This window comes from Petromyzon marinus, chromosome 32 (assembly GCF_048934315.1).
Source record: "Petromyzon marinus isolate PM22_M1 ecotype Great Lakes invasive population chromosome 32, UKy_Petmar_22M1.pri1.0, whole genome shotgun sequence".
In the NCBI taxonomy this organism is placed as follows: Eukaryota; Metazoa; Chordata; class Hyperoartia; order Petromyzontiformes; family Petromyzontidae; genus Petromyzon; species Petromyzon marinus.
In genome coordinates, this window is record NC_133698.1 from 6,674,864 (window position 1) to 6,702,843 (window position 27,980).

General features: G+C 43.2%; 1 protein-coding gene across 1 annotated transcript; it reads left to right on the top strand.

Annotated features, from left to right (window-relative positions):
• On the top strand, nt 1–27,978 carry TMEM218 (transmembrane protein 218). The gene is made up of 5 exons (XM_076071245.1): nt 1–193; nt 23,290–23,362; nt 26,486–26,620; nt 26,929–27,031; nt 27,732–27,978. The coding sequence occupies exons 2-5, from the start codon at nt 23,301–23,303 to the stop codon at nt 27,864–27,866; spliced, it is 435 nt and encodes a 144-aa protein (XP_075927360.1). The 5' UTR covers nt 1–193; nt 23,290–23,300; the 3' UTR covers nt 27,867–27,978.
• The last annotated feature ends 2 nt before the right edge of the window (nt 27,979–27,980 follow it).

Here is a 27,980-nt window from a genome sequence, read left to right on the forward strand (position 1 = left end):
CGCTCGCGATTGGCCGAGAGCTCGGGCGCCAGACGGAAAGAGGTAGCCCCTTATCCGTTGTAGGGAATGCGAAGCTGCTGTGGACAGCGCAGTGGTAAAGTAAAATCCTTTAAAGCGTCGTAAAATAGACACGGATCGGCTCGGTAAACTGTAAGAAAATAACGCACTCTCCTCATTTATTTGGTATTAAAAGGTAAGTGTTATGATGCTGTGTGTCGCGCCCGACGGTTAACACTGTACTGTACAAATCCCGCCTGTGTCGAGTCGTGCGTATGTACGTGTTAGAGATGACCCAAATGATTCGTTTGCACGTAATATATTTAAAGCGTCATTCTCTCCCGGGAGTTAACATTTTGAGCAGCATTGATTCCGTGCAAGCAAACTCTGGACAGGTTTTCGACACGCAGTGTCTCATCATCAGCCGCGTTTGCTCGAACCAATGCCGGCTTGGTCAACTGCGGGATATCATTGGCACTAAATTACACTACACCTCAAACTAATTAGTCACATAAGCCGTAATAAATCTTTGTATTTTCCATTATAAATGTTTTTTCTTAACATACAAGTGTTACACAAGTGAGAGGAAACCGCATCACCCAGGAAAAAAAACGTGCGAGGGGGCAACGCCCTATTTCTGTACAAATGGAAACAGGTGGCGATTAGACCTCTTCTTCTTTGGTTCTTTCGGTAAAGTCACGTAGAATGAGAATAAAATAATAAATTGATAAAATAAAATAACAATAATATTCTCACGACGTTTCGGCCACAACACAAGCGGCCTTCATCAGGTGAAGGGAGCGAGACTGTCTGGTAGGACAGCGCTGGAGTGAGAGAGCCACGTTCAGATCACGGCTTTTAAGCTGTGTGAGAGGAACAAAGAGCCTTGACGAAGGAATTAGCATAAAATTTAGCATTGAAAAGGCTGAATGATTAGCTTGTGACTGGTCACAGAAATAGCTATGTTAAAAGTTAAAGCATACACATCCGCAGAGGCACCCATTGTTAAAAGGAATTAGCATAGAATTTAGCATTGAAATAGCTAAATTAAGGCATTCGCTTGTAACTGCTACAGAAATAGTTACGTTGAAGTCAGAGCATACACATTCACCGATGCACTTAGTACAAATCAAAACAGGAGAATTTAGCATTGAAATAACTAGGCGAATTTAGCATGGAAATAACTGGGTGATTTGCTAGTGACTGGTCACAGAAATGACTACAAATCTGAGCTATTCACAGTACTATATAGTGAACCAATAAAAACTAAAATATAAATTACCTTCATGTTATCAATAAACTCTATATTCTCCAATCAGCTAAGCTACCAACCATAAGTCGTTATATAACACAATGCTATATGGCGAAAAAAGTGGGTGGATTCTTACCCTCAAATTTCCGTACCACGGATAGCTACGGGCCCCGTTCAGACGGACGAGTTCGTCCATGGTCGGAACAGCGGAGGGGGAGAGAGACAGCTGCGAAGCCCTAGTATACTCCATGTTGTAAACCATACCATTAACCGTGGTGTGAGAGGTATTAAGAGGCAATGCTGGCGAAATGGCTGCGGTCTGAAGGTCATCGTAAAATTACAATTAATTAAGAACAGAAATGATTTAACACATCTTTCCAGTGGTTACTGAGCCTGAATCCATCTTCTCGGTTGAAATTGTCTCTGTGCTTGTATATGTGAATGGCCTCATGAACGAATCTCTCATGGTAGCCAGTTGGTTTGCAAAGAACCTCCGTCTTGGAGAAGTCAATGTCATGTGAGCCCACTGAATTGTAACAGTGATCTGCCACGGCAGAGGAGTTCGTCTTACCGTGTTTCAAGTCTGCTTTATGTTCGCGGATGCGATCCGAGATATGTCTTTTGGTTTCTCCAATGTAGCTACTACCACAGAGGCACTTTAGTTTGTAAACGCCCGGGTACTGTATGTCTGGAAGAGCATCTTTTACAGATGGAACTAAATCACGGATTTTGTGTACTGTGTTGAATCGGACCTGGATCTTGTGTTTATTCAGGATTTTGGAGATCTTTTTAGTGACCCCTGCAATGTAGGGTAAGGTGATGGTTTTGAGTGGCTCCACAAGAGGATCCTTCTTCATGACTGGAGTGATGGCTTTGCGGATTGTGTAGTCGGAGTAGCCATTAGCCCTGAGAGCCTGGTGTACGTGTTTGAGTTCACTGGTAATGTGTTCCTGGTCGGAAATGCATTGGGCTCTATGGTATAGAGTCTTGATGAGGCAGTTCTTCTGGGATGGATGGTGGTGGGAATCCGGTTTCAAGTAAGCATCTGTATGGGTAGCTTTCCTGTAGACAGAGTGGCTCATTGAACCATCATGTCTCCTTTTAATTAAGACATCCAGAAAGGGTAGTTTGCCATCTTTTTCGACCTCCATGGTAAATCTGATGGCTGGGTGTATGGAATTGATGTGGTCGCGGAATTGGTCTAGAGCAGGCTGGCCATGTGGCCAGATGACAAAGGTGTCATCAACGTACCTCTTCCATAAGGTCGGGCGTAGAGTGGCAGTCTGGATGGCGTCAGTTTCAAATTTTTCCATGAATACGTTGGCTACAACCGGAGATAGGGGGGAGCCCATTGGGGTGCCCTCAGTTTGTTTGTAGAAAGTTCCATTCCAGGTGAAGTATGTGTTGGTTAAGCAATGTCTCACCAGGGGGGGTACATCAGTATGCAGTCCTTGATGAACCAGGTCTTCAATGATAGCGATGGTGTCAGGTACCGGGACTTTGGTGAACAAGGACACCACATCAAAACTGACAAGCAGGTCGTTTGGGGACAGGGAAATGTCTTTGATTGTCGATACCAGGTGAGTAGAATTTAGTACCGCAGAGGTGGTTTTTCCAGTGAAAGGTCGCAGTATATCAGCCAGAAAACGTGCCAGTTTGTAGGTGGGGGAGCTGATAGTAGAGACGATGGGACGAAGGGGTGTATCTTCTTTGTGTATCTTTGGAAGGCCATATAATCTTGGTGGTCTGGCAGCAGAGGGTTTCAACAAGAACTGTTTGTTCTCATCAATTAATGCTGTTGAATCAGAGATAATTTTGTTCGTTTTGGTGACCAGGCTGTTGGTGGGATCTCTTTTTATTTTTGTATAGCTGCCATCGTTGAGTAGTTCTTGAATTTTGTTGTTATATTCTGTTTTGTCCATGATGACAGTGGCATTGCCTTTGTCGGCTGAGAGAACGACAATATCATCCCTCTTTTTTAATTGAGATAATTCAAAACGTTCGTCTTTGCTGATGTTGCTAGGTGGCAACTTAGCGTTTTTGAGGGTTGCAGCGATTTCAGATCTTGCTACGTCTGCAGAGATGTGACTCAAGCCCTTGAGTGCAACGTCGACATGGGCAATGATATCATTAACCGGTAAGTGTCTCGGTGTGACAGCAAAGTTTAGACCTTTAGCTAAAACGGATTTCAGACCATCAGAAATGGAACTGTTACTGCGATTAATTACGACTTTGTTGACGTCTATCTTTTCGGTGTGTGGATCCGATTTTTTGCTGGAGAGGTGATTGAATTTGGAAATCAAATTGTCCCTACATTTGTTCGACATAGTGGCAGCCGAAGAGGTAGTCATATTGTCTACATGTTCCCAATCCGATGTAGACATTGTTGCTGTCAATTTTAAGTGTGATTTGTAGAGTGTCTTGTCTAACTGATCGAGTTCGGTGCGTGTAAGTCTGATTTTTTCCGAGATAAGAGCGAAGCTAGTTCTAGCTAGAATTCGTTTTGCATTGAGAGAAGTTGCAACAGCAGAGGTTAGTGTAAATGCGGTTGGTATTACCTTAGAGTCGCGGCATCTCTTCAGAAAGGTGAGAGACTCGATTAGTTGAGCCTTCTTATCCCGAAGTCTGTTGAATGATCTTAAGGATGTGTGGAATCCCTCCCCGTAGAGGCGGTTAAATTTCGATTTAAAGCTTTCGTGACTGCAATGATTCATCTTCTTTGGTTCTTTCGGTAAAGTCACGTAGAATGAGAATAAAATAATAAATTGATAAAATAAAATAACAATAATATTCTCACGACGTTTCGGCCACAACACAAGCGGCCTTCATCAGGTGAAGGGAGCGAGACTGTCTGGTAGGACAGCGCTGGAGTGAGAGAGCCACGTTCAGATCACGGCTTTTAAGCTGTGTGAGAGGAACAAAGAGCCTTGACGAAGGAATTAGCATAAAATTTAGCATTGAAAAGGCTGAATGATTAGCTTGTGACTGGTCACAGAAATAGCTATGTTAAAAGTTAAAGCATACACATCCGCAGAGGCACCCATTGTTAAAAGGAATTAGCATAGAATTTAGCATTGAAATAGCTAAATTAAGGCATTCGCTTGTAACTGCTACAGAAATAGTTACGTTGAAGTCAGAGCATACACATTCACCGATGCACTTAGTACAAATCAAAACAGGAGAATTTAGCATTGAAATAACTAGGCGAATTTAGCATGGAAATAACTGGGTGATTTGCTAGTGACTGGTCACAGAAATGACTACAAATCTGAGCTATTCACAGTACTATATAGTGAACCAATAAAAACTAAAATATAAATTACCTTCATGTTATCAATAAACTCTATATTCTCCAATCAGCTAAGCTACCAACCATAAGTCGTTATATAACACAATGCTATATGGCGAAAAAAGTGGGTGGATTCTTACCCTCAAATTTCCGTACCACGGATAGCTACGGGCCCCGTTCAGACGGACGAGTTCGTCCATGGTCGGAACAGCGGAGGGGGAGAGAGACAGCTGCGAAGCCCTAGTATACTCCATGTTGTAAACCATACCATTAACCGTGGTGTGAGAGGTATTAAGAGGCAATGCTGGCGAAATGGCTGCGGTCTGAAGGTCATCGTAAAATTACAATTAATTAAGAACAGAAATGATTTAACACATCTTTCCAGTGGTTACTGAGCCTGAATCCATCTTCTCGGTTGAAATTGTCTCTGTGCTTGTATATGTGAATGGCCTCATGAACGAATCTCTCATGGTAGCCAGTTGGTTTGCAAAGAACCTCCGTCTTGGAGAAGTCAATGTCATGTGAGCCCACTGAATTGTAACAGTGATCTGCCACGGCAGAGGAGTTCGTCTTACCGTGTTTCAAGTCTGCTTTATGTTCGCGGATGCGATCCGAGATATGTCTTTTGGTTTCTCCAATGTAGCTACTACCACAGAGGCACTTTAGTTTGTAAACGCCCGGGTACTGTATGTCTGGAAGAGCATCTTTTACAGATGGAACTAAATCACGGATTTTGTGTACTGTGTTGAATCGGACCTGGATCTTGTGTTTATTCAGGATTTTGGAGATCTTTTTAGTGACCCCTGCAATGTAGGGTAAGGTGATGGTTTTGAGTGGCTCCACAAGAGGATCCTTCTTCATGACTGGAGTGATGGCTTTGCGGATTGTGTAGTCGGAGTAGCCATTAGCCCTGAGAGCCTGGTGTACGTGTTTGAGTTCACTGGTAATGTGTTCCTGGTCGGAAATGCATTGGGCTCTATGGTATAGAGTCTTGATGAGGCAGTTCTTCTGGGATGGATGGTGGTGGGAATCCGGTTTCAAGTAAGCATCTGTATGGGTAGCTTTCCTGTAGACAGAGTGGCTCATTGAACCATCATGTCTCCTTTTAATTAAGACATCCAGAAAGGGTAGTTTGCCATCTTTTTCGACCTCCATGGTAAATCTGATGGCTGGGTGTATGGAATTGATGTGGTCGCGGAATTGGTCTAGAGCAGGCTGGCCATGTGGCCAGATGACAAAGGTGTCATCAACGTACCTCTTCCATAAGGTCGGGCGTAGAGTGGCAGTCTGGATGGCGTCAGTTTCAAATTTTTCCATGAATACGTTGGCTACAACCGGAGATAGGGGGGAGCCCATTGGGGTGCCCTCAGTTTGTTTGTAGAAAGTTCCATTCCAGGTGAAGTATGTGTTGGTTAAGCAATGTCTCACCAGGGGGGGTACATCAGTATGCAGTCCTTGATGAACCAGGTCTTCAATGATAGCGATGGTGTCAGGTACCGGGACTTTGGTGAACAAGGACACCACATCAAAACTGACAAGCAGGTCGTTTGGGGACAGGGAAATGTCTTTGATTGTCGATACCAGGTGAGTAGAATTTAGTACCGCAGAGGTGGTTTTTCCAGTGAAAGGTCGCAGTATATCAGCCAGAAAACGTGCCAGTTTGTAGGTGGGGGAGCTGATAGTAGAGACGATGGGACGAAGGGGGTGTATCTTCTTTGTGTATCTTTGGAAGGCCATATAATCTTGGTGGTCTGGCAGCAGAGGGTTTCAACAAGAACTGTTTGTTCTCATCAATTAATGCTGTTGAATCAGAGATAATTTTGTTCGTTTTGGTGACCAGGCTGTTGGTGGGATCTCTTTTTATTTTTGTATAGCTGCCATCGTTGAGTAGTTCTTGAATTTTGTTGTTATATTCTGTTTTGTCCATGATGACAGTGGCATTGCCTTTGTCGGCTGAGAGAACGACAATATCATCCCTCTTTTTTAATTGAGATAATTCAAAACGTTCGTCTTTGCTGATGTTGCTAGGTGGCAACTTAGCGTTTTTGAGGGTTGCAGCGATTTCAGATCTTGCTACGTCTGCAGAGATGTGACTCAAGCCCTTGAGTGCAACGTCGACATGGGCAATGATATCATTAACCGGTAAGTGTCTCGGTGTGACAGCAAAGTTTAGACCTTTAGCTAAAACGGATTTCAGACCATCAGAAATGGAACTGTTACTGCGATTAATTACGACTTTGTTGACGTCTATCTTTTCGGTGTGTGGATCCGATTTTTTGCTGGAGAGGTGATTGAATTTGGAAATCAAATTGTCCCTACATTTGTTCGACATAGTGGCAGCCGAAGAGGTAGTCATATTGTCTACATGTTCCCAATCCGATGTAGACATTGTTGCTGTCAATTTTAAGTGTGATTTGTAGAGTGTCTTGTCTAACTGATCGAGTTCGGTGCGTGTAAGTCTGATTTTTTCCGAGATAAGAGCGAAGCTAGTTCTAGCTAGAATTCGTTTTGCATTGAGAGAAGTTGCAACAGCAGAGGTTAGTGTAAATGCGGTTGGTATTACCTTAGAGTCGCGGCATCTCTTCAGAAAGGTGAGAGACTCGATTAGTTGAGCCTTCTTATCCCGAAGTCTGTTGAATGATCTTAAGGATGTGTGGAATCCCTCCCCGTAGAGGCGGTTAAATTTCGATTTAAAGCTTTCGTGACTGCAATGATTCATCTTCTTTGGTTCTTTCGGTAAAGTCACGTAGAATGAGAATAAAATAATAAATTGATAAAATAAAATAACAATAATATTCTCACGACGTTTCGGCCACAACACAAGCGGCCTTCATCAGGTGAAGGGAGCGAGACTGTCTGGTAGGACAGCGCTGGAGTGAGAGAGCCACGTTCAGATCACGGCTTTTAAGCTGTGTGAGAGGAACAAAGAGCCTTGACGAAGGAATTAGCATAAAATTTAGCATTGAAAAGGCTGAATGATTAGCTTGTGACTGGTCACAGAAATAGCTATGTTAAAAGTTAAAGCATACACATCCGCAGAGGCACCCATTGTTAAAAGGAATTAGCATAGAATTTAGCATTGAAATAGCTAAATTAAGGCATTCGCTTGTAACTGCTACAGAAATAGTTACGTTGAAGTCAGAGCATACACATTCACCGATGCACTTAGTACAAATCAAAACAGGAGAATTTAGCATTGAAATAACTAGGCGAATTTAGCATGGAAATAACTGGGTGATTTGCTAGTGACTGGTCACAGAAATGACTACAAATCTGAGCTATTCACAGTACTATATAGTGAACCAATAAAAACTAAAATATAAATTACCTTCATGTTATCAATAAACTCTATATTCTCCAATCAGCTAAGCTACCAACCATAAGTCGTTATATAACACAATGCTATATGGCGAAAAAAGTGGGTGGATTCTTACCCTCAAATTTCCGTACCACGGATAGCTACGGGCCCCGTTCAGATGGACGAGTTCGTCCATGGTCGGAACAGCGGAGGGGGAGAGAGACAGCTGCGAAGCCCTAGTATACTCCATGTTGTAAACCATACCATTAACCGTGGTGTGAGAGGTATTAAGAGGCAATGCTGGCGAAATGGCTGCGGTCTGAAGGTCATCGTAAAATTACAATTAATTAAGAACAGAAATGATTTAACACATCTTTCCAGTGGTTACTGAGCCTGAATCCATCTTCTCGGTTGAAATTGTCTCTGTGCTTGTATATGTGAATGGCCTCATGAACGAATCTCTCATGGTAGCCAGTTGGTTTGCAAAGAACCTCCGTCTTGGAGAAGTCAATGTCATGTGAGCCCACTGAATTGTAACAGTGATCTGCCACGGCAGAGGAGTTCGTCTTACCGTGTTTCAAGTCTGCTTTATGTTCGCGGATGCGATCCGAGATATGTCTTTTGGTTTCTCCAATGTAGCTACTACCACAGAGGCACTTTAGTTTGTAAACGCCCGGGTACTGTATGTCTGGAAGAGCATCTTTTACAGATGGAACTAAATCACGGATTTTGTGTACTGTGTTGAATCGGACCTGGATCTTGTGTTTATTCAGGATTTTGGAGATCTTTTTAGTGACCCCTGCAATGTAGGGTAAGGTGATGGTTTTGAGTGGCTCCACAAGAGGATCCTTCTTCATGACTGGAGTGATGGCTTTGCGGATTGTGTAGTCGGAGTAGCCATTAGCCCTGAGAGCCTGGTGTACGTGTTTGAGTTCACTGGTAATGTGTTCCTGGTCGGAAATGCATTGGGCTCTATGGTATAGAGTCTTGATGAGGCAGTTCTTCTGGGATGGATGGTGGTGGGAATCCGGTTTCAAGTAAGCATCTGTATGGGTAGCTTTCCTGTAGACAGAGTGGCTCATTGAACCATCATGTCTCCTTTTAATTAAGACATCCAGAAAGGGTAGTTTGCCATCTTTTTCGACCTCCATGGTAAATCTGATGGCTGGGTGTATGGAATTGATGTGGTCGCGGAATTGGTCTAGAGCAGGCTGGCCATGTGGCCAGATGACAAAGGTGTCATCAACGTACCTCTTCCATAAGGTCGGGCGTAGAGTGGCAGTCTGGATGGCGTCAGTTTCAAATTTTTCCATGAATACGTTGGCTACAACCGGAGATAGGGGGGAGCCCATTGGGGTGCCCTCAGTTTGTTTGTAGAAAGTTCCATTCCAGGTGAAGTATGTGTTGGTTAAGCAATGTCTCACCAGGGGGGGTACATCAGTATGCAGTCCTTGATGAACCAGGTCTTCAATGATAGCGATGGTGTCAGGTACCGGGACTTTGGTGAACAAGGACACCACATCAAAACTGACAAGCAGGTCGTTTGGGGACAGGGAAATGTCTTTGATTGTCGATACCAGGTGAGTAGAATTTAGTACCGCAGAGGTGGTTTTTCCAGTGAAAGGTCGCAGTATATCAGCCAGAAAACGTGCCAGTTTGTAGGTGGGGGAGCTGATAGTAGAGACGATGGGACGAAGGGGTGTATCTTCTTTGTGTATCTTTGGAAGGCCATATAATCTTGGTGGTCTGGCAGCAGAGGGTTTCAACAAGAACTGTTTGTTCTCATCAATTAATGCTGTTGAATCAGAGATAATTTTGTTCGTTTTGGTGACCAGGCTGTTGGTGGGATCTCTTTTTATTTTTGTATAGCTGCCATCGTTGAGTAGTTCTTGAATTTTGTTGTTATATTCTGTTTTGTCCATGATGACAGTGGCATTGCCTTTGTCGGCTGAGAGAACGACAATATCATCCCTCTTTTTTAATTGAGATAATTCAAAACGTTCGTCTTTGCTGATGTTGCTAGGTGGCAACTTAGCGTTTTTGAGGGTTGCAGCGATTTCAGATCTTGCTACGTCTGCAGAGATGTGACTCAAGCCCTTGAGTGCAACGTCGACATGGGCAATGATATCATTAACCGGTAAGTGTCTCGGTGTGACAGCAAAGTTTAGACCTTTAGCTAAAACGGATTTCAGACCATCAGAAATGGAACTGTTACTGCGATTAATTACGACTTTGTTGACGTCTATCTTTTCGGTGTGTGGATCCGATTTTTTGCTGGAGAGGTGATTGAATTTGGAAATCAAATTGTCCCTACATTTGTTCGACATAGTGGCAGCCGAAGAGGTAGTCATATTGTCTACATGTTCCCAATCCGATGTAGACATTGTTGCTGTCAATTTTAAGTGTGATTTGTAGAGTGTCTTGTCTAACTGATCGAGTTCGGTGCGTGTAAGTCTGATTTTTTCGAGATAAGAGCGAAGCTAGTTCTAGCTAGAATTCGTTTTGCATTGAGAGAAGTTGCAACAGCAGAGGTTAGTGTAAATGCGGTTGGTATTACCTTAGAGTCGCGGCATCTCTTCAGAAAGGTGAGAGACTCGATTAGTTGAGCCTTCTTATCCCGAAGTCTGTTGAATGATCTTAAGGATGTGTGGAATCCCTCCCCGTAGAGGCGGTTAAATTTCGATTTAAAGCTTTCGTGACTGCAATGATTCATCTTCTTTGGTTCTTTCGGTAAAGTCACGTAGAATGAGAATAAAATAATAAATTGATAAAATAAAATAACAATAATATTCTCACGACGTTTCGGCCACAACACAAGCGGCCTTCATCAGGTGAAGGGAGCGAGACTGTCTGGTAGGACAGCGCTGGAGTGAGAGAGCCACGTTCAGATCACGGCTTTTAAGCTGTGTGAGAGGAACAAAGAGCCTTGACGAAGGAATTAGCATAAAATTTAGCATTGAAAAGGCTGAATGATTAGCTTGTGACTGGTCACAGAAATAGCTATGTTAAAAGTTAAAGCATACACATCCGCAGAGGCACCCATTGTTAAAAGGAATTAGCATAGAATTTAGCATTGAAATAGCTAAATTAAGGCATTCGCTTGTAACTGCTACAGAAATAGTTACGTTGAAGTCAGAGCATACACATTCACCGATGCACTTAGTACAAATCAAAACAGGAGAATTTAGCATTGAAATAACTAGGCGAATTTAGCATGGAAATAACTGGGTGATTTGCTAGTGACTGGTCACAGAAATGACTACAAATCTGAGCTATTCACAGTACTATATAGTGAACCAATAAAAACTAAAATATAAATTACCTTCATGTTATCAATAAACTCTATATTCTCCAATCAGCTAAGCTACCAACCATAAGTCGTTATATAACACAATGCTATATGGCGAAAAAAGTGGGTGGATTCTTACCCTCAAATTTCCGTACCACGGATAGCTACGGGCCCCGTTCAGACGGACGAGTTCGTCCATGGTCGGAACAGCGGAGGGGGAGAGAGACAGCTGCGAAGCCCTAGTATACTCCATGTTGTAAACCATACCATTAACCGTGGTGTGAGAGGTATTAAGAGGCAATGCTGGCGAAATGGCTGCGGTCTGAAGGTCATCGTAAAATTACAATTAATTAAGAACAGAAATGATTTAACACATCTTTCCAGTGGTTACTGAGCCTGAATCCATCTTCTCGGTTGAAATTGTCTCTGTGCTTGTATATGTGAATGGCCTCATGAACGAATCTCTCATGGTAGCCAGTTGGTTTGCAAAGAACCTCCGTCTTGGAGAAGTCAATGTCATGTGAGCCCACTGAATTGTAACAGTGATCTGCCACGGCAGAGGAGTTCGTCTTACCGTGTTTCAAGTCTGCTTTATGTTCGCGGATGCGATCCGAGATATGTCTTTTGGTTTCTCCAATGTAGCTACTACCACAGAGGCACTTTAGTTTGTAAACGCCCGGGTACTGTATGTCTGGAAGAGCATCTTTTACAGATGGAACTAAATCACGGATTTTGTGTACTGTGTTGAATCGGACCTGGATCTTGTGTTTATTCAGGATTTTGGAGATCTTTTTAGTGACCCCTGCAATGTAGGGTAAGGTGATGGTTTTGAGTGGCTCCACAAGAGGATCCTTCTTCATGACTGGAGTGATGGCTTTGCGGATTGTGTAGTCGGAGTAGCCATTAGCCCTGAGAGCCTGGTGTACGTGTTTGAGTTCACTGGTAATGTGTTCCTGGTCGGAAATGCATTGGGCTCTATGGTATAGAGTCTTGATGAGGCAGTTCTTCTGGGATGGATGGTGGTGGGAATCCGGTTTCAAGTAAGCATCTGTATGGGTAGCTTTCCTGTAGACAGAGTGGCTCATTGAACCATCATGTCTCCTTTTAATTAAGACATCCAGAAAGGGTAGTTTGCCATCTTTTTCGACCTCCATGGTAAATCTGATGGCTGGGTGTATGGAATTGATGTGGTCGCGGAATTGGTCTAGAGCAGGCTGGCCATGTGGCCAGATGACAAAGGTGTCATCAACGTACCTCTTCCATAAGGTCGGGCGTAGAGTGGCAGTCTGGATGGCGTCAGTTTCAAATTTTTCCATGAATACGTTGGCTACAACCGGAGATAGGGGGGAGCCCATTGGGGTGCCCTCAGTTTGTTTGTAGAAAGTTCCATTCCAGGTGAAGTATGTGTTGGTTAAGCAATGTCTCACCAGGGGGGGTACATCAGTATGCAGTCCTTGATGAACCAGGTCTTCAATGATAGCGATGGTGTCAGGTACCGGGACTTTGGTGAACAAGGACACCACATCAAAACTGACAAGCAGGTCGTTTGGGGACAGGGAAATGTCTTTGATTGTCGATACCAGGTGAGTAGAATTTAGTACCGCAGAGGTGGTTTTTCCAGTGAAAGGTCGCAGTATATCAGCCAGAAAACGTGCCAGTTTGTAGGTGGGGGAGCTGATAGTAGAGACGATGGGACGAAGGGGTGTATCTTCTTTGTGTATCTTTGGAAGGCCATATAATCTTGGTGGTCTGGCAGCAGAGGGTTTCAACAAGAACTGTTTGTTCTCATCAATTAATGCTGTTGAATCAGAGATAATTTTGTTCGTTTTGGTGACCAGGCTGTTGGTGGGATCTCTTTTTATTTTTGTATAGCTGCCATCGTTGAGTAGTTCTTGAATTTTGTTGTTATATTCTGTTTTGTCCATGATGACAGTGGCATTGCCTTTGTCGGCTGAGAGAACGACAATATCATCCCTCTTTTTTAATTGAGATAATTCAAAACGTTCGTCTTTGCTGATGTTGCTAGGTGGCAACTTAGCGTTTTTGAGGGTTGCAGCGATTTCAGATCTTGCTACGTCTGCAGAGATGTGACTCAAGCCCTTGAGTGCAACGTCGACATGGGCAATGATATCATTAACCGGTAAGTGTCTCGGTGTGACAGCAAAGTTTAGACCTTTAGCTAAAACGGATTTCAGACCATCAGAAATGGAACTGTTACTGCGATTAATTACGACTTTGTTGACGTCTATCTTTTCGGTGTGTGGATCCGATTTTTTGCTGGAGAGGTGATTGAATTTGGAAATCAAATTGTCCCTACATTTGTTCGACATAGTGGCAGCCGAAGAGGTAGTCATATTGTCTACATGTTCCCAATCGATGTAGACATTGTTGCTGTCAATTTTAAGTGTGATTTGTAGAGTGTCTTGTCTAACTGATCGAGTTCGGTGCGTGTAAGTCTGATTTTTTCCGAGATAAGAGCGAAGCTAGTTCTAGCTAGAATTCGTTTTGCATTGAGAGAAGTTGCAACAGCAGAGGTTAGTGTAAATGCGGTTGGTATTACCTTAGAGTCGCGGCATCTCTTCAGAAAGGTGAGAGACTCGATTAGTTGAGCCTTCTTATCCCGAAGTCTGTTGAATGATCTTAAGGATGTGTGGAATCCCTCCCCGTAGAGGCGGTTAAATTTCGATTTAAAGCTTTCGTGACTGCAATGATTCATCTTCTTTGGTTCTTTCGGTAAAGTCACGTAGAATGAGAATAAAATAATAAATTGATAAAATAAAATAACAATAATATTCTCACGACGTTTCGGCCACAACACAAGCGGCCTTCATCAGGTGAAGGGAGCGAGACTGTCTGGTAGGACAGCGCTGGAGTGAGAGAGCCACGTTCAGATCACGGCTTTTAAGCTGTGTGAGAGGAACAAAGAGCCTTGACGAAGGAATTAGCATAAAATTTAGCATTGAAAAGGCTGAATGATTAGCTTGTGACTGGTCACAGAAATAGCTATGTTAAAAGTTAAAGCATACACATCCGCAGAGGCACCCATTGTTAAAAGGAATTAGCATAGAATTTAGCATTGAAATAGCTAAATTAAGGCATTCGCTTGTAACTGCTACAGAAATAGTTACGTTGAAGTCAGAGCATACACATTCACCGATGCACTTAGTACAAATCAAAACAGGAGAATTTAGCATTGAAATAACTAGGCGAATTTAGCATGGAAATAACTGGGTGATTTGCTAGTGACTGGTCACAGAAATGACTACAAATCTGAGCTATTCACAGTACTATATAGTGAACCAATAAAAACTAAAATATAAATTACCTTCATGTTATCAATAAACTCTATATTCTCCAATCAGCTAAGCTACCAACCATAAGTCGTTATATAACACAATGCTATATGGCGAAAAAAGTGGGTGGATTCTTACCCTCAAATTTCCGTACCACGGATAGCTACGGGCCCCGTTCAGACGGACGAGTTCGTCCATGGTCGGAACAGCGGAGGGGGAGAGAGACAGCTGCGAAGCCCTAGTATACTCCATGTTGTAAACCATACCATTAACCGTGGTGTGAGAGGTATTAAGAGGCAATGCTGGCGAAATGGCTGCGGTCTGAAGGTCATCGTAAAATTACAATTAATTAAGAACAGAAATGATTTAACACATCTTTCCAGTGGTTACTGAGCCTGAATCCATCTTCTCGGTTGAAATTGTCTCTGTGCTTGTATATGTGAATGGCCTCATGAACGAATCTCTCATGGTAGCCAGTTGGTTTGCAAAGAACCTCCGTCTTGGAGAAGTCAATGTCATGTGAGCCCACTGAATTGTAACAGTGATCTGCCACGGCAGAGGAGTTCGTCTTACCGTGTTTCAAGTCTGCTTTATGTTCGCGGATGCGATCCGAGATATGTCTTTTGGTTTCTCCAATGTAGCTACTACCACAGAGGCACTTTAGTTTGTAAACGCCCGGGTACTGTATGTCTGGAAGAGCATCTTTTACAGATGGAACTAAATCACGGATTTTGTGTACTGTGTTGAATCGGACCTGGATCTTGTGTTTATTCAGGATTTTGGAGATCTTTTTAGTGACCCCTGCAATGTAGGGTAAGGTGATGGTTTTGAGTGGCTCCACAAGAGGATCCTTCTTCATGACTGGAGTGATGGCTTTGCGGATTGTGTAGTCGGAGTAGCCATTAGCCCTGAGAGCCTGGTGTACGTGTTTGAGTTCACTGGTAATGTGTTCCTGGTCGGAAATGCATTGGGCTCTATGGTATAGAGTCTTGATGAGGCAGTTCTTCTGGGATGGATGGTGGTGGGAATCCGGTTTCAAGTAAGCATCTGTATGGGTAGCTTTCCTGTAGACAGAGTGGCTCATTGAACCATCATGTCTCCTTTTAATTAAGACATCCAGAAAGGGTAGTTTGCCATCTTTTTCGACCTCCATGGTAAATCTGATGGCTGGGTGTATGGAATTGATGTGGTCGCGGAATTGGTCTAGAGCAGGCTGGCCATGTGGCCAGATGACAAAGGTGTCATCAACGTACCTCTTCCATAAGGTCGGGCGTAGAGTGGCAGTCTGGATGGCGTCAGTTTCAAATTTTTCCATGAATACGTTGGCTACAACCGGAGATAGGGGGGAGCCCATTGGGGTGCCCTCAGTTTGTTTGTAGAAAGTTCCATTCCAGGTGAAGTATGTGTTGGTTAAGCAATGTCTCACCAGGGGGGGTACATCAGTATGCAGTCCTTGATGAACCAGGTCTTCAATGATAGCGATGGTGTCAGGTACCGGGACTTTGGTGAACAAGGACACCACATCAAAACTGACAAGCAGGTCGTTTGGGGACAGGGAAATGTCTTTGATTGTCGATACCAGGTGAGTAGAATTTAGTACCGCAGAGGTGGTTTTTCCAGTGAAAGGTCGCAGTATATCAGCCAGAAAACGTGCCAGTTTGTAGGTGGGGGAGCTGATAGTAGAGACGATGGGACGAAGGGGTGTATCTTCTTTGTGTATCTTTGGAAGGCCATATAATCTTGGTGGTCTGGCAGCAGAGGGTTTCAACAAGAACTGTTTGTTCTCATCAATTAATGCTGTTGAATCAGAGATAATTTTGTTCGTTTTGGTGACCAGGCTGTTGGTGGGATCTCTTTTTATTTTTGTATAGCTGCCATCGTTGAGTAGTTCTTGAATTTTGTTGTTATATTCTGTTTTGTCCATGATGACAGTGGCATTGCCTTTGTCGGCTGAGAGAACGACAATATCATCCCTCTTTTTTAATTGAGATAATTCAAAACGTTCGTCTTTGCTGATGTTGCTAGGTGGCAACTTAGCGTTTTTGAGGGTTGCAGCGATTTCAGATCTTGCTACGTCTGCAGAGATGTGACTCAAGCCCTTGAGTGCAACGTCGACATGGGCAATGATATCATTAACCGGTAAGTGTCTCGGTGTGACAGCAAAGTTTAGACCTTTAGCTAAAACGGATTTCAGACCATCAGAAATGGAACTGTTACTGCGATTAATTACGACTTTGTTGACGTCTATCTTTTCGGTGTGTGGATCCGATTTTTTGCTGGAGAGGTGATTGAATTTGGAAATCAAATTGTCCCTACATTTGTTCGACATAGTGGCAGCCGAAGAGGTAGTCATATTGTCTACATGTTCCCAATCCGATGTAGACATTGTTGCTGTCAATTTTAAGTGTGATTTGTAGAGTGTCTTGTCTAACTGATCGAGTTCGGTGCGTGTAAGTCTGATTTTTTCCGAGATAAGAGCGAAGCTAGTTCTAGCTAGAATTCGTTTTGCATTGAGAGAAGTTGCAACAGCAGAGGTTAGTGTAAATGCGGTTGGTATTACCTTAGAGTCGCGGCATCTCTTCAGAAAGGTGAGAGACTCGATTAGTTGAGCCTTCTTATCCCGAAGTCTGTTGAATGATCTTAAGGATGTGTGGAATCCCTCCCCGTAGAGGCGGTTAAATTTCGATTTAAAGCTTTCGTGACTGCAATGATTCATCTTCTTTGGTTCTTTCGGTAAAGTCACGTAGAATGAGAATAAAATAATAAATTGATAAAATAAAATAACAATAATATTCTCACGACGTTTCGGCCACAACACAAGCGGCCTTCATCAGGTGAAGGGAGCGAGACTGTCTGGTAGGACAGCGCTGGAGTGAGAGAGCCACGTTCAGATCACGGCTTTTAAGCTGTGTGAGAGGAACAAAGAGCCTTGACGAAGGAATTAGCATAAAATTTAGCATTGAAAAGGCTGAATGATTAGCTTGTGACTGGTCACAGAAATAGCTATGTTAAAAGTTAAAGCATACACATCCGCAGAGGCACCCATTGTTAAAAGGAATTAGCATAGAATTTAGCATTGAAATAGCTAAATTAAGGCATTCGCTTGTAACTGCTACAGAAATAGTTACGTTGAAGTCAGAGCATACACATTCACCGATGCACTTAGTACAAATCAAAACAGGAGAATTTAGCATTGAAATAACTAGGCGAATTTAGCATGGAAATAACTGGGTGATTTGCTAGTGACTGGTCACAGAAATGACTACAAATCTGAGCTATTCACAGTACTATATAGTGAACCAATAAAAACTAAAATATAAATTACCTTCATGTTATCAATAAACTCTATATTCTCCAATCAGCTAAGCTACCAACCATAAGTCGTTATATAACACAATGCTATATGGCGAAAAAAGTGGGTGGATTCTTACCCTCAAATTTCCGTACCACGGATAGCTACGGGCCCCGTTCAGACGGACGAGTTCGTCCATGGTCGGAACAGCGGAGGGGGAGAGAGACAGCTGCGAAGCCCTAGTATACTCCATGTTGTAAACCATACCATTAACCGTGGTGTGAGAGGTATTAAGAGGCAATGCTGGCGAAATGGCTGCGGTCTGAAGGTCATCGTAAAATTACAATTAATTAAGAACAGAAATGATTTAACACATCTTTCCAGTGGTTACTGAGCCTGAATCCATCTTCTCGGTTGAAATTGTCTCTGTGCTTGTATATGTGAATGGCCTCATGAACGAATCTCTCATGGTAGCCAGTTGGTTTGCAAAGAACCTCCGTCTTGGAGAAGTCAATGTCATGTGAGCCCACTGAATTGTAACAGTGATCTGCCACGGCAGAGGAGTTCGTCTTACCGTGTTTCAAGTCTGCTTTATGTTCGCGGATGCGATCCGAGATATGTCTTTTGGTTTCTCCAATGTAGCTACTACCACAGAGGCACTTTAGTTTGTAAACGCCCGGGTACTGTATGTCTGGAAGAGCATCTTTTACAGATGGAACTAAATCACGGATTTTGTGTACTGTGTTGAATCGGACCTGGATCTTGTGTTTATTCAGGATTTTGGAGATCTTTTTAGTGACCCCTGCAATGTAGGGTAAGGTGATGGTTTTGAGTGGCTCCACAAGAGGATCCTTCTTCATGACTGGAGTGATGGCTTTGCGGATTGTGTAGTCGGAGTAGCCATTAGCCCTGAGAGCCTGGTGTACGTGTTTGAGTTCACTGGTAATGTGTTCCTGGTCGGAAATGCATTGGGCTCTATGGTATAGAGTCTTGATGAGGCAGTTCTTCTGGGATGGATGGTGGTGGGAATCCGGTTTCAAGTAAGCATCTGTATGGGTAGCTTTCCTGTAGACAGAGTGGCTCATTGAACCATCATGTCTCCTTTTAATTAAGACATCCAGAAAGGGTAGTTTGCCATCTTTTTCGACCTCCATGGTAAATCTGATGGCTGGGTGTATGGAATTGATGTGGTCGCGGAATTGGTCTAGAGCAGGCTGGCCATGTGGCCAGATGACAAAGGTGTCATCAACGTACCTCTTCCATAAGGTCGGGCGTAGAGTGGCAGTCTGGATGGCGTCAGTTTCAAATTTTTCCATGAATACGTTGGCTACAACCGGAGATAGGGGGGAGCCCATTGGGGTGCCCTCAGTTTGTTTGTAGAAAGTTCCATTCCAGGTGAAGTATGTGTTGGTTAAGCAATGTCTCACCAGGGGGGGTACATCAGTATGCAGTCCTTGATGAACCAGGTCTTCAATGATAGCGATGGTGTCAGGTACCGGGACTTTGGTGAACAAGGACACCACATCAAAACTGACAAGCAGGTCGTTTGGGGACAGGGAAATGTCTTTGATTGTCGATACCAGGTGAGTAGAATTTAGTACCGCAGAGGTGGTTTTTCCAGTGAAAGGTCGCAGTATATCAGCCAGAAAACGTGCCAGTTTGTAGGTGGGGGAGCTGATAGTAGAGACGATGGGACGAAGGGGTGTATCTTCTTTGTGTATCTTTGGAAGGCCATATAATCTTGGTGGTCTGGCAGCAGAGGGTTTCAACAAGAACTGTTTGTTCTCATCAATTAATGCTGTTGAATCAGAGATAATTTTGTTCGTTTTGGTGACCAGGCTGTTGGTGGGATCTCTTTTTATTTTTGTATAGCTGCCATCGTTGAGTAGTTCTTGAATTTTGTTGTTATATTCTGTTTTGTCCATGATGACAGTGGCATTGCCTTTGTCGGCTGAGAGAACGACAATATCATCCCTCTTTTTTAATTGAGATAATTCAAAACGTTCGTCTTTGCTGATGTTGCTAGGTGGCAACTTAGCGTTTTTGAGGGTTGCAGCGATTTCAGATCTTGCTACGTCTGCAGAGATGTGACTCAAGCCCTTGAGTGCAACGTCGACATGGGCAATGATATCATTAACCGGTAAGTGTCTCGGTGTGACAGCAAAGTTTAGACCTTTAGCTAAAACGGATTTCAGACCATCAGAAATGGAACTGTTACTGCGATTAATTACGACTTTGTTGACGTCTATCTTTTCGGTGTGTGGATCCGATTTTTTGCTGGAGAGGTGATTGAATTTGGAAATCAAATTGTCCCTACATTTGTTCGACATAGTGGCAGCCGAAGAGGTAGTCATATTGTCTACATGTTCCCAATCCGATGTAGACATTGTTGCTGTCAATTTTAAGTGTGATTTGTAGAGTGTCTTGTCTAACTGATCGAGTTCGGTGCGTGTAAGTCTGATTTTTTCCGAGATAAGAGCGAAGCTAGTTCTAGCTAGAATTCGTTTTGCATTGAGAGAAGTTGCAACAGCAGAGGTTAGTGTAAATGCGGTTGGTATTACCTTAGAGTCGCGGCATCTCTTCAGAAAGGTGAGAGACTCGATTAGTTGAGCCTTCTTATCCCGAAGTCTGTTGAATGATCTTAAGGATGTGTGGAATCCCTCCCCGTAGAGGCGGTTAAATTTCGATTTAAAGCTTTCGTGACTGCAATGATTCATCTTCTTTGGTTCTTTCGGTAAAGTCACGTAGAATGAGAATAAAATAATAAATTGATAAAATAAAATAACAATAATATTCTCACGACGTTTCGGCCACAACACAAGCGGCCTTCATCAGGTGAAGGGAGCGAGACTGTCTGGTAGGACAGCGCTGGAGTGAGAGAGCCACGTTCAGATCACGGCTTTTAAGCTGTGTGAGAGGAACAAAGAGCCTTGACGAAGGAATTAGCATAAAATTTAGCATTGAAAAGGCTGAATGATTAGCTTGTGACTGGTCACAGAAATAGCTATGTTAAAAGTTAAAGCATACACATCCGCAGAGGCACCCATTGTTAAAAGGAATTAGCATAGAATTTAGCATTGAAATAGCTAAATTAAGGCATTCGCTTGTAACTGCTACAGAAATAGTTACGTTGAAGTCAGAGCATACACATTCACCGATGCACTTAGTACAAATCAAAACAGGAGAATTTAGCATTGAAATAACTAGGCGAATTTAGCATGGAAATAACTGGGTGATTTGCTAGTGACTGGTCACAGAAATGACTACAAATCTGAGCTATTCACAGTACTATATAGTGAACCAATAAAAACTAAAATATAAATTACCTTCATGTTATCAATAAACTCTATATTCTCCAATCAGCTAAGCTACCAACCATAAGTCGTTATATAACACAATGCTATATGGCGAAAAAAGTGGGTGGATTCTTACCCTCAAATTTCCGTACCACGGATAGCTACGGGCCCCGTTCAGACGGACGAGTTCGTCCATGGTCGGAACAGCGGAGGGGGAGAGAGACAGCTGCGAAGCCCTAGTATACTCCATGTTGTAAACCATACCATTAACCGTGGTGTGAGAGGTATTAAGAGGCAATGCTGGCGAAATGGCTGCGGTCTGAAGGTCATCGTAAAATTACAATTAATTAAGAACAGAAATGATTTAACACATCTTTCCAGTGGTTACTGAGCCTGAATCCATCTTCTCGGTTGAAATTGTCTCTGTGCTTGTATATGTGAATGGCCTCATGAACGAATCTCTCATGGTAGCCAGTTGGTTTGCAAAGAACCTCCGTCTTGGAGAAGTCAATGTCATGTGAGCCCACTGAATTGTAACAGTGATCTGCCACGGCAGAGGAGTTCGTCTTACCGTGTTTCAAGTCTGCTTTATGTTCGCGGATGCGATCCGAGATATGTCTTTTGGTTTCTCCAATGTAGCTACTACCACAGAGGCACTTTAGTTTGTAAACGCCCGGGTACTGTATGTCTGGAAGAGCATCTTTTACAGATGGAACTAAATCACGGATTTTGTGTACTGTGTTGAATCGGACCTGGATCTTGTGTTTATTCAGGATTTTGGAGATCTTTTTAGTGACCCCTGCAATGTAGGGTAAGGTGATGGTTTTGAGTGGCTCCACAAGAGGATCCTTCTTCATGACTGGAGTGATGGCTTTGCGGATTGTGTAGTCGGAGTAGCCATTAGCCCTGAGAGCCTGGTGTACGTGTTTGAGTTCACTGGTAATGTGTTCCTGGTCGGAAATGCATTGGGCTCTATGGTATAGAGTCTTGATGAGGCAGTTCTTCTGGGATGGATGGTGGTGGGAATCCGGTTTCAAGTAAGCATCTGTATGGGTAGCTTTCCTGTAGACAGAGTGGCTCATTGAACCATCATGTCTCCTTTTAATTAAGACATCCAGAAAGGGTAGTTTGCCATCTTTTTCGACCTCCATGGTAAATCTGATGGCTGGGTGTATGGAATTGATGTGGTCGCGGAATTGGTCTAGAGCAGGCTGGCCATGTGGCCAGATGACAAAGGTGTCATCAACGTACCTCTTCCATAAGGTCGGGCGTAGAGTGGCAGTCTGGATGGCGTCAGTTTCAAATTTTTCCATGAATACGTTGGCTACAACCGGAGATAGGGGGGAGCCCATTGGGGTGCCCTCAGTTTGTTTGTAGAAAGTTCCATTCCAGGTGAAGTATGTGTTGGTTAAGCAATGTCTCACCAGGGGGGGTACATCAGTATGCAGTCCTTGATGAACCAGGTCTTCAATGATAGCGATGGTGTCAGGTACCGGGACTTTGGTGAACAAGGACACCACATCAAAACTGACAAGCAGGTCGTTTGGGGACAGGGAAATGTCTTTGATTGTCGATACCAGGTGAGTAGAATTTAGTACCGCAGAGGTGGTTTTTCCAGTGAAAGGTCGCAGTATATCAGCCAGAAAACGTGCCAGTTTGTAGGTGGGGGAGCTGATAGTAGAGACGATGGGACGAAGGGGTGTATCTTCTTTGTGTATCTTTGGAAGGCCATATAATCTTGGTGGTCTGGCAGCAGAGGGTTTCAACAAGAACTGTTTGTTCTCATCAATTAATGCTGTTGAATCAGAGATAATTTTGTTCGTTTTGGTGACCAGGCTGTTGGTGGGATCTCTTTTTATTTTTGTATAGCTGCCATCGTTGAGTAGTTCTTGAATTTTGTTGTTATATTCTGTTTTGTCCATGATGACAGTGGCATTGCCTTTGTCGGCTGAGAGAACGACAATATCATCCCTCTTTTTTAATTGAGATAATTCAAAACGTTCGTCTTTGCTGATGTTGCTAGGTGGCAACTTAGCGTTTTTGAGGGTTGCAGCGATTTCAGATCTTGCTACGTCTGCAGAGATGTGACTCAAGCCCTTGAGTGCAACGTCGACATGGGCAATGATATCATTAACCGGTAAGTGTCTCGGTGTGACAGCAAAGTTTAGACCTTTAGCTAAAACGGATTTCAGACCATCAGAAATGGAACTGTTACTGCGATTAATTACGACTTTGTTGACGTCTATCTTTTCGGTGTGTGGATCCCCCTATCTCCGGTTGTAGCCAACGTATTCATGGAAAAATTTGAAACTGACGCCATCCAGACTGCCACTCTACGCCCGACCTTATGGAAGAGGTACGTTGATGACACCTTTGTCATCTGGCCACATGGCCAGCCTGCTCTAGACCAATTCCGCGACCACATCAATTCCATACACCCAGCCATCAGATTTACCATGGAGGTCGAAAAAGATGGCAAACTACCCTTTCTGGATGTCTTAATTAAAAGGAGACATGATGGTTCAATGAGCCACTCTGTCTACAGGAAAGCTACCCATACAGATGCTTACTTGAAACCGGATTCCCACCACCATCCATCCCAGAAGAACTGCCTCATCAAGACTCTATACCATAGAGCCCAATGCATTTCCGACCAGGAACACATTACCAGTGAACTCAAACACGTACACCAGGCTCTCAGGGCTAATGGCTACTCCGACTACACAATCCGCAAAGCCATCACTCCAGTCATGAAGAAGGATCCTCTTGTGGAGCCACTCAAAACCATCACCTTACCCTACATTGCAGGGGTCACTAAAAAGATCTCCAAAATCCTGAATAAACACAAGATCCAGGTCCGATTCAACACAGTACACAAAATCCGTGATTTAGTTCCATCTGTAAAAGATGCTCTTCCAGACATACAGTACCCGGGCGTTTACAAACTAAAGTGCCTCTGTGGTAGTAGCTACATTGGAGAAACCAAAAGACATATCTCGGATCGCATCCGCGAACATAAAGCAGACTTGAAACACGGTAAGACGAACTCCTCTGCCGTGGCAGATCACTGTTACAATTCAGTGGGCTCACATGACATTGACTTCTCCAAGACGGAGGTTCTTTGCAAACCAACTGGCTACCATGAGAGATTCGTTCATGAGGCCATTCACATATACAAGCACAGAGACAATTTCAACCGAGAAGATGGATTCAGGCTCAGTAACCACTGGAAAGATGTGTTAAATCATTTCTGTTCTTAATTAATTGTAATTTTACGATGACCTTCAGACCGCAGCCATTTCGCCAGCATTGCCTCTTAATACCTCTCACACCACGGTTAATGGTATGGTTTACAACATGGAGTATACTAGGGCTTCGCAGCTGTCTCTCTCCCCCTCCGCTGTTCCGACCATGGACGAACTCGTCCGTCTGAACGGGGCCCGTAGCTATCCGTGGTACGGAAATTTGAGGGTAAGAATCCACCCACTTTTTTCGCCATATAGCATTGTGTTATATAACGACTTATGGTTGGTAGCTTAGCTGATTGGAGAATATAGAGTTTATTGATAACATGAAGGTAATTTATATTTTAGTTTTTATTGGTTCACTATATAGTACTGTGAATAGCTCAGATTTGTAGTCATTTCTGTGACCAGTCACTAGCAAATCACCCAGTTATTTCCATGCTAAATTCGCCTAGTTATTTCAATGCTAAATTCTCCTGTTTTGATTTGTACTAAGTGCATCGGTGAATGTGTATGCTCTGACTTCAACGTAACTATTTCTGTAGCAGTTACAAGCGAATGCCTTAATTTAGCTATTTCAATGCTAAATTCTATGCTAATTCCTTTTAACAATGGGTGCCTCTGCGGATGTGTATGCTTTAACTTTTAACATAGCTATTTCTGTGACCAGTCACAAGCTAATCATTCAGCCTTTTCAATGCTAAATTTTATGCTAATTCCTTCGTCAAGGCTCTTTGTTCCTCTCACACAGCTTAAAAGCCGTGATCTGAACGTGGCTCTCTCACTCCAGCGCTGTCCTACCAGACAGTCTCGCTCCCTTCACCTGATGAAGGCCGCTTGTGTTGTGGCCGAAACGTCGTGAGAATATTATTGTTATTTTATTTTATCAATTTATTATTTTATTCTCATTCTACGTGACTTTACCGAAAGAACCAAAGAAGATGAATCATTGCAGTCACGAAAGCTTTAAATCGAAAGATTAGACCTCTTGCTGTACTACCTTGTGGCACTTTCACGGTGCCCATGAGAAGGGAGTTTTACAACATTGGTGTTGTGCGCCTTTTGGCATCATCTGGTCCAACACCGTGTGAGACAGGGCTCTAAGAAAAGCTGTCTCGGGTGTGGACCAATCAATTTCAAGGACAATGCATACATGATCAGAGTTGTTTTTTTGTTTGCATTTCGACCGCAGGTATTGTGGTTAATGGAAACATGATTCCTTGTAAAAAAAAGGTGTCAGTTTTGTTGCCAGAAAAAAGGGTAAAAAAAACGTATTATTATTGGTGTGGTGATCCACAAACCCTCGCTTCTGGATCTACATTGCTAGATCACAGGCCACGTGGATAGCCACGACTTCCCGATTGTGCTATCGGCTCCAGTCAAATAATTCGGATGTTGCAGTGAGCAGCGCACCACCCCGTGTGTTACAGAGCGGTCCGCGGAAGGCGATCTCAGAGCTATTTCTGAAATTCCTTCCAGTGACCTCTGGTCAAGACAAGAGGAGGGGGTAGCACTTTATGAACCGCCTTGCTGCAGAGTCATGTTTGTCTAAATACTGTCGAACCAATATTTATTTCATTCTCAGCTGGAATTTAGCCAAATTATTTGCAGAAACTAATTTAATGTGATGCTGTTTTGTGCAGTCAGTGGTGAATGGGCTGAGACCGTCAACTGACTACACTTGAAAACGGAAATGTTAATTTCAGAATAATTTAAAAGTTTTTGTTGATGTCCTTCATGAGTTTACGGTTATATGAAATGTACTTTCATCATGTATATCATTTGGACGTACTGGCCGCCACCACTGGCTCAGGACATGGGCACCGCCTCGAATGAGAAACCACTTCGTATCTGTTTTGCCGTGATGTGCTCCGAGAATACAGACACACTGAGATCATCTTAAGCTATGGAACTTCCGAACCCACTGAGCTGTGAGATGGTCGGGGCAAGAGATGGTTACTCTCAAAGGGGGCTGTCACATTGCTATAAATGACAACGATCCTCGGCTATTTTTACGTTTGAGTTTTATAGTACAGTACTTCCGATTTCCTCCGGAAAGCACCACACTTGAAACATTAATTGGCCACACATGTTAATGCTAGACCGCCCTGAAAAATGTCTTGAGAATTATATTACGTCCATGGTTTTGTACTTCTGAATCCAAAATTCCCAAATGTTTAAATCGGAAACTCATCACTAGTGTGTTTTGTATGGTTAATGTGTTTTGCGTCCAGAAGGTGGCGTAGGACCAGAGTGATGGACAGCCCGCGGATTCTGGGCATTGGAGTGGGCCTCTTTGTGCTGGTGTTTCTGTGGGTGCTGTCCCTGCTGCTGTGTGTGCTGATGTCCCGTGCTTCACGGCCATTGAGGTTGAGACTGCAGATTTTTCCGTTCATTTATTAACTGCTGTATCTCAGTCACCCTGTCATTGCATGAAATTTCATACCTAGGTACAGATTTCAAAACATTGGATTCGCTTGCCGATGTGAGTGTAATCATCTACTTCAATCAATGAATTAAAGGAAGCAAAAACAAATTGTTACTAAAACATCTTTTTGGATTCCATTTGCACTTGTGCAATTATACAATGTATTGGCTTTATTAAATAATTACTTTAACAAAGATGGAGACGTTATCTTACAGAGCTAAAATTACATTGTGTCATCCACGCATTTAGGTTTGTATCGGTGGGTGTTTTTCTCTTGGTCGTCATCATCACCCTCGTCCTGGTCTTCTTTCCCAAGCAGACGCCCTCCATGCCTGTCGTGAAAGAGCCTGTGGTCAGTTATCATTCGACTACTGCACACACCTGCAAACTGCGGAGGACAGGTAGTCCTCTACTTACGATGGAGATACGTTACGACGACCCCGTCGTAAGTAAATAAAGTCGAAGATGGCCTAGCCTACCCAGGAGTCTTGAAGAATGGTGATAATTTAAGCAAAACAGAGCAATTTACAGTACCGTACTGTATAAACTATATACTGTATGTATTTATTAATTACAATATTGTATTGCACAGTAAAATGTAAAGTAAAAAAAAACAAGGTAAATTCTTAGGCTACCTATATGAACTGCAATTTCATAGAAAGGCGGGAGATGCGTACATCCCGGCAGCGTCCCAACGTATAGTATCGTACCTCGTACGCTGCTGCGTTTGCCTGCCGCGCGAAATTTTAAATTTTTTACAATTTTGTCGTATCGCCATCGTAAGATCGAAATATCGTAAGGCGGACCATCGTAACTCGGGGACTATCTAATTTATTCAGAGTAAAGTATGACTTAACATGAACTCCCTTGCAATATTGTTATAATGTATAATGTCCCGTCCCCCCCCTTTTGAAGTGTCTAGAGCTGCCTCTGTATTTTTGTCAGTTCTTGGGCTGGGCACTTTAAAAAATCTGTCATGGTTGAGTAGGGACTATGAGAGGGAAATATGGGTTTTATTGTGGTCATTGTACGTGTGTGTGTGTATGTTGCAGATTACAGACGAGTTCTTCATCGGGCGCTACGTGCTGCTGACATTCTCCCTGCTGGCACTGCTGGTGGCCATAGCCTTGGCCATAGTGTTCCATGTGCTGGAGCCTGTATGTGGACAGCCGCTCAAGTCACACTGATGTGGCAACAACCACAGCAGTGGCTTCCTGTGATGGCCTTTTTTTCATGGGAAATTTGTGTTCTTTCAATCTTGAGTTTTATACAAATGTAAATAAAATTTATTGTATTTTACG

Excerpts from the sequence above, each read along its gene's own strand:
- TMEM218 (XM_076071245.1), top strand. The coding sequence starts at position 23,301 with ATGGAAAAATTTGAAACTGACGCCATCCAGACTGCCACTCTACGCCCG. Across the intron at positions 23,363-26,485 it reads CGCCCGACCTTATGGAAGAG|AAGGTGGCGTAGGACCAGAG; the intron begins GTACGTTGATGA and ends TTTTGCGTCCAG. Across the intron at positions 26,621-26,928 it reads CGTGCTTCACGGCCATTGAG|GTTTGTATCGGTGGGTGTTT; the intron begins GTTGAGACTGCA and ends CCACGCATTTAG.